The sequence below is a fragment of the Euprymna scolopes genome, chromosome 7, assembly GCF_053919585.1.
Source record: "Euprymna scolopes isolate OS-2025 chromosome 7, ASM5391958v1, whole genome shotgun sequence".
Lineage (NCBI taxonomy): Eukaryota > Metazoa > Mollusca > Cephalopoda > Sepiida > Sepiolidae > Euprymna > Euprymna scolopes.
In genome coordinates this window covers 98,313,752-98,321,251 of record NC_136488.1, presented here as the reverse complement: position 1 = coordinate 98,321,251, position 7,500 = coordinate 98,313,752, and the positions used below count along the sequence as shown (strand labels likewise).

Here is a 7,500-nt window from a genome sequence, read left to right as displayed (position 1 = left end):
TAGAAACATTAAAAAATCCCCTATTTTAAATACACCCCTCTTTCTAAACAAACATAATATAAGACTAAAACGAAAAATCACAATACTAAAATCCAAGAATTCAAAAAATAAATATCAAAATAGAATGAAAGCACCCCTACCCTTACTTCAGAAGAGCCAGTCCCCCCTTCCCACACATACACATTAGTAACGACCTCGGACCACAGCCGCCTTCCTAAGAAAGTAAATAACCCCAAAATACTATAAAACAATATATACATTCCCAAACCAATAAAAGCAAACATACACGCGCACACACACACACGCAAACGCACACACACACACACACACACACATACATACACACACCCTACCCCACGCTAAAGGAAAAGAAAAACACATTAGCAGAAAGAGATAGCGACTGACTACAGCGAGGTCAAAATCTCCCTGGACAAACCAAATAAAAAAGCAATAAAAAAAAGCAATAAAAATTCAGCATACCAATGTATAATAAACACTTACAAGCCTCCGCCCCTTGGAAAAACTTCAAACTAACTACGAAAATCGCCATTTTTACACATTTGAAAATAATTTCTGACGAGGACGCATCAGACCGTCTGAAACGTACGTAAACGATTTCAATGACTTAAAAACATTATTACAATGATCGAAACATAATTCTCAATGAAAAACCAAGACACGGAATAATAAAATAATGTTAAAAAATACACATTGTTGGTGACTACTCCCTTATTTAAATATATATATATATATATATATATATATATATATATATATATATATATATATATATATATATATATATATATATATATGCAGGATGGAACGATAAAAGTGTCGCCCTAAAGAAAACGACACTGCAGCTTTATTTTAAAACCTTTATTGAAAAAGTCAATTTAGGTAACTGTATTATATAGTGGAGTTAGCATCTATTCAATGTAGCCGCCTTCAGCCTCAATCACCGCCGTGATACGGGTCCGGAATTGGGAACATACCTTTCCCACAAGCGTTGGCGAGAGCTTGGCAATTTCTCAGCAGATGATGGCGATCAGGCTGGCTTTGGTGTTGTGAGAGGTCATGTTGGTGATGCTATCGACGTATTACCAAATGAAGTAGTCCAGTACGTTCAGGGAGAGGAGGGGAATGATTGAGAGAAGGGTACAAAGTCGTAGCACTCCTGCTTAAGCCAAGTCTGGATCTCTTTGAACTTGTAGGCCGTTGCCAAGTCCTGCTGCCACACTTAGAGTCTGCCGGCGGACACTTGATTGCACCAGGGGGATCACCACACTCTTCAGCACACCCAGGTACACTTTGCTGTTGACTTTCAAGCCGACTTTGAAGATGTGAGGTGAAATAATGTGGCCTTTAATGAAACACCATAGCCGTGGCCAGAAACTTTGTTTTCATCACTCTGGGTACATCCCTATTATTCCTAGCATTCCAGTGATCCATTTTGAGGGTGCTGGCAATGGTCCTGTTGTCATAACTTGGATCGGTAGTGAGCATGAGTTGTACAGTGGCACATCTCTGATCTCACTTATAAAACATTGTGTCACTTTCAGACATGATAGAAGGCTCGTATCGCTCTTGGGATTTGTACACAACTTGCCAACTATCAGGTTGACAAGAAAGTTCTGGCAGTTTTCACTTTTAAATTCAGGTAAACACATCTTGGCTCAAACAAAAATTTATTGATCGAAATAAGCACCATCAGAATGAACACACTTTTGCCAACACAAAACGTGTGTATTTATGCCAGTAATGTAAAAATCTGGAAACGATGAAATCGCTGAAGACGTTTTTGATATCGCTTAGGTTTTTAAAGAATTTTTCACGCAGAAAGTTGTTGAGATGTTTCAAAAAGTGGTAGTTGGTAGGTAAGAGGTCTGGAGGGTATGGCAGATGAGACAGAGTTTCGTGGCCCAATTCGTTTAACTTCGGCAGGGTTAGTTTAGCAACGTACGGTCAGGAATTGTCGTAGAATTGGTACTTTTCTGTTGACTAATGCTGGGTGTTGTTGTTGAAGTTTCTGATGCATTTCATCTATTTGTTGATAGTACTTTTCCGCCATAATGGTTTCGCCTGCAATTAAAAAACTATAATGGATGGGATCGATTACAAACCACCAAACAGTCAGCATGACCTATAATGGTTTCGCCTGCAGCATGACCTTTTCTTGGTACAACGATAGCTTTGGGTAGTGTCGTGGAGCTTCGTCAGCGTTCAACCACTGAGCTGAAAAAGAACCCACTTTTCATTGTAAGTCACAAACCGGTCGAGAAACAGATCGTTCTTGTTGCGTAAAAGAATGGCAGATGGCACTTCATAACGACTTTTCTTTTGGTTGTCGTTCAATACGTGAGTCAGCCATTTATCAATTTTTTTTTTTTTTGTCTTTCCAATCTCTCTCAAGTGGTTGGAAATTGTCGTATATGTTACGTCTAATTCAGAAGCAAGTTCTTGAACAGTCGTGTGTGGATTGACTTTGACTAAGGCTCTTAATTGATCGTTGTCAACATCCGATGGCCGACCACTACGCTCATCATCTTCAAGGCTATAGTAAAAATTTCTTAAACCACCATTATGCTGTGTGTTCAGTAATGCTTCCTGGGTCAAATGCTTTGTTCATATTGCAAGCTGTTTCAGCAGCTTTTCAGCCTAGCTTGAATTGAAATAAGAAAATTGTACGAATTTGCTTTTTTTTCATCTTGTATTCAACGTTCCAAACAGAAGATATAATTGTTTTAAAGACGATTTTAATTTAAACGATCTTTAAAATGATAAAGTCATGATATTATAACGAACACTTATTTGAAAATACATCATTTGAAATCAAAATTAAAAATTCCACAAGAACCTTCTTCTCAACCTAAATGTAGATGGTCAAAAAAAAAAGAAAGAAAGAAAACTGGATTTCATCAAACGGAAATGGAATCATGTCGTCTTTCCCAGGGCAACAATTTTATCGTTCCACTATATATATATATATATATATATATATATATATATTGTGAGAGATAGAGAAGTGATGGAGAGAGAGAGAGAGAGAGAGAGAGAGAGAGAGAGAGAGAGAGAACAATGAATGGCAAGAACCACTACTATTTACTACATTCATTCAGTAATAAATAAAAAAGAACGAAAGGAAAAGGAAAGAAAGAAAGCGCATGGTTTCAAAATGATATGTAAACAAACTAGGCGTCATTAGCAACGGAAATGGAGAGCTTAAACGATGACTTTAGTAAGGAAAAGAAACAAACTTGAAAACGAGGCGCCCTTAGTAACCGATATAAACAATTTGAAAACAAGACGGCGACAATCGAGCAATGGATTATACGGGAAGTAGTTACGAAGGCGATAAAAAGAATGGCCGCATGGAAGGTAATGGCCAATACACCTTCCCCACAAAAACAGTTTATATAGGCCAATTCAAAGATAGTATGCTCCATGGCACGGGAACTTTACATTTCTCAAACGGTGGCAAATACACAGGCGAGTGGAAACACGGCCGGAATATAAATGGTCAGTACGTATTCCCCGATGGCCTCATCTACCAACCTGATGAGACCGAGTGGCAATATTGTTGCAAAAAGGACCGCCGTTTTTTCACGGAGATCTGCAATGGGCTGAAACCTGCTGGACAGTCACAGCTTACAAACACGCAACCGTGCGTGGATCTTCCCAGAGATAGCTACGACTGTGGAGACGGCTTTTATCAGCCGGGAGAACGAGTGGTCAGGCATTACAATATGAAGTTCCGTAGAAACGCCGACCGCGACGAGCATAATGCGATTTTGTACTCTTGTCGGAAAGGCTGGGATGAATATTCGGACGAAAGCAAAGAAAAGAAAGCCGTCATACGCAAGGAGATCGAAAAAGAGAATGAACGTTAAAACGACAAAAGCAAAAAGAAAAGAAAAGAAAAAAAAATAATCATGGTACGTCTATAAAGTCGGAAGAAAGGACCCATGTCGGCCAGAATGTTCCCGATAGAGATTTACCGAATAGAATGGAAATGGTCGAGCAGTTGCCGAACAATCAATTAGTACTGGTATTAAGTGAAACACGAATGGTGTTGACACTTCCCGGCCAAGAAAACAAAATGTCGTTCAGAATAGAATTTTATGTAAAAATAGAAACTGACTAGAAGTCAAACGAAATAAGAAATCAGCACAGCCCACAGCACACTACTTAATAAACTGAAAATTTGTTTTTATTTCTATTTATTTACTTTTTATTTATATTAGAAAATAATTTTTTTTTATTCATTTTACAGATACTTTTTTTGAAGGTTTTAAAAAAATTATATTCATTTTAAAAAAATATCGTGTGTAATTATTAATCAATCAAATTAAAATATGTGTGTGTGTGTGTGTGTGTGTGTGTGTGTGTGTGTCCCCCACTGTCCCGATTACGACCACGGCATTATTTATTTATTTATTTATTTATTTTTTTTGCGCCAATACAGATCCCCCCCCCCCCGAAATATACAAGAAACATTTGAACTTTTACAAAAATTAAGAAGTAAAAAAGCAAAACGCAAATTGAATTGTGTGCTGGTGGCTGGTCTGCTGGTTCCGTATTTCATTTTCCTTTCAGTCAGTTTGTTTTTACATAAAACTCTATTCTAAACATCATCTTGTTTCTTAAGTCGTAAATTGTCAATATTTCGGAAACACCTTTTTTTCATCCCCCACCCTCGATTGGCGTCAATTAACAGCAAAATACGGACCGTGCTGAAATAATAACGTTATTATGTAGAAACTCATTCTTAGGGCGAGGGAGGACGTTTTATAACTAATCTATACTTTCACCTAACATTTAAGACCCCCCAAAAATGTAAAAATTGTATTCAATTTGAAACTCCTGTCTAAAACATAGCGAATTATTTTTACCTTATTCGATTTTTGTGCATTTCTGGACTTATACATCTATTCCACAGCGCTATATTTTTTAAATAGTATTTTCACGTTAAATTCGATTTTTACGATATTTTTGTTTATGAAATTGTTAGGTGAAAGTACAGAATAGTTACAAAATACCCTCCACTCCACACGCTAAGAATGGCTTTCTAAATAATAATATTACTGTATATACATAAATGCACAAGGACGTACTTTTCATTTTGCGGGTTATGTTGTTTTTGTTTTTGTTGTTGTTTATTATTATTATTATTATTATTATTATTATTATTATTATTATTATTATTATTATTATTATTATTATTATTATTTATTTATTTATTTATTTATTTATTTATTTTTAATTAAAAAATTTTTTTTTGCAAATATTAATATTAATTTTTTTTTTCCGGATTCATCCGCCATACAAATTATCCTAGTACTAACATTTCATGAGCTATAAAATAAAAAAAATAAATAAAAACGGCAATTTCATTTTATAAAAAATGGGGCTTACTTCATGTTTAATTCTGTTATAGCCAAAATAAAAGAATGAATAAAAAATGAAAATTTGTAACATTTTTAAATTTATTTTTTTATATAAACACTAGGCACTATCAAAATTCACCACAGAATTACCCCCCCACCCCATATGTAAAACAATGTAACTTTATTATAAATTAATATTATCAATATAAATTTTGTGCCAGTTAAAAGAAAAGGAGCAAAATAAACTAGTAATAATTTTTAAAATAACATTCTCATGTAGTAAGCATCTCGAACGTGAAAACGTGTTTAATAAATCTAGCAAAAATCAACTAATGATCAGATTTTCGTGAAATTTTCGATACTTATCCATTTAAGAATGAAATTATATATAAAATGCCGTTTCCGTAAAATATACAAGGGAAAATATTTTTTTCTAGTGCGTGCCCCCCTCTATTTATTTTTTTCGAAATTTGAACAAAATATATTTAAATCTATCGACATTTCTATTTATTATGAAACATAAGAATTCAAATAAGTAAAACATATTTATTTTTAAAAAAATTAAATGCATATATTGAACAAAACATTACCTTGAAGTTGCAATTAAAAAAATGATATAAATTTAATATTATTTTTTAATAGCGTTTTTTTTTCGAATTAATATATACTATAATCAGTTGAATTGCCAAGAAAAAGAAACTTCCTAAAAATTAATCAATTTTTAAAAGATTAAAACAATTAAAATTCCATTATTTTAAAATGTTCCGTTACAACATAGATTTTTAATTAATTGTGTTTAAATTTTTTTTTTTAATATTAAGTTTTAATTTAAACATGACTCTTGTCAGCTATTTTATCGCCAGATTAAAACCAATTTGAAAATATTATTGCACAAATATTACGCATTTTGTAGCCCCCCCCCCGACCTCATATTTTGTTTGTCTCTTTTTACCGAACAAAATATGGAACCCCGTAGGTAACCAAATGAACATTCAGTAAAACCGCATTTCATATTTAATATACAAATGCTTCTAATATTATTAATCGTTAAATTGTGTAAATCTTAAAACCTAACAAAATAATAACAAAGATTAATTATTAATTGCAGTTTTAAGAAGATAAACACAGGTTTTTAAAAATCATTAAGTCGCGTCTGCTTTTCCATAGTTCGTATAGTTAACACAAATCTGACGTCACGGAAACATGCGGTCCATTTTTCACAATTGTTTAGCAGACCCTAATAAACACTGATTTAAAAAAAAAAAAGAAACTATTTTTTCAATCCCATTTATTATGAAAAAAAAAACACTGTTTGATTTTATTTCTTAATTATTATTATAATAATAAATTGGAAAGAAAAGTAACGTTTGCAATATGTTTAAATTTTTATTATTTGTTAATAATTAAAAAATAATAATTGATCGTTAAATAAAATGAAAAGGAAGTAAAATTTGTAAAATACTTCCATCTTTTATGTTTTTGAAGTTTTGAGATGAGGATCGATTATTCATATTGGGAGGGGGGATTTTTAGCACTACTGTTCTCATCTTGAGTGTTATTTTCACGTTATTTCGGTCGTTGTAACCTCCAACCTTCTTCAGGTGTATCCTGTCGAATTTGGGAATCTTTCTGTTAAACTCGAGAATCTACACGAAACTTCGAATCGAACCCTTTATTTAATCCAAGGGGGTAGCATTCTCTTGACGGTCAGGGCTGAGTAGTAGTCCTAACTAATTTTAATTGTATTTTGAGGGTCGCCTGCACTGAGGATTGAACCTTCAACCGCCAGGAAAGTGTAACTTACAATTAAATTTGTCAAGTACTTAATCCACTATCCCACGGGTCTTTGCGAATTATTAAGAACTTCTACCTAGTTGTGGCTGAAGGAACGAGAGCATGCTACCTCCGTGGATATAAATAGAATTTATTTTTAATCACGTCGTGTAACAGTTGGAATTAGCCTCATTTGTTAGAGTAGTGGTTCCCAAGCACAGTGTGCCGCAGAATGATTACTGGTATTCCCTGAAAAGATGATATCTAAAAGCCATTTGATTTCATGTTATTTAATACAGACATTTAATTTCTTAATCATAATGAAACCGCTCAATTTCAA

General features: G+C 33.7%; 1 protein-coding gene and 1 long non-coding RNA gene across 3 annotated transcripts in view; one reads left to right on the top strand and one right to left on the bottom strand.

The window, feature by feature from the left end:
- The window catches only part of LOC145279857 (uncharacterized), a 640,184-nt gene that overhangs the window by 323,701 nt on the left and 308,983 nt on the right, over window positions 1–7,500 (bottom strand). The gene's annotated exons all lie outside the window — the stretch shown is intronic.
- Window positions 3,214–5,120, top strand: LOC145279854 (MORN repeat-containing protein 5-like). The gene has a single exon (XM_080131299.1). The coding sequence runs from the start codon at window positions 3,324–3,326 to the stop codon at window positions 3,888–3,890; it is 567 nt and encodes a 188-aa protein (XP_079987425.1). The 5' UTR covers window positions 3,214–3,323; the 3' UTR covers window positions 3,891–5,120.

What these genes read in the sequence shown, in the direction of transcription:
- LOC145279854 (XM_080131299.1), top strand. Translation starts at nt 3,324, where the DNA reads ATGGATTATACGGGAAGTAGTTACGAAGGCGATAAAAAGAATGGCCGC.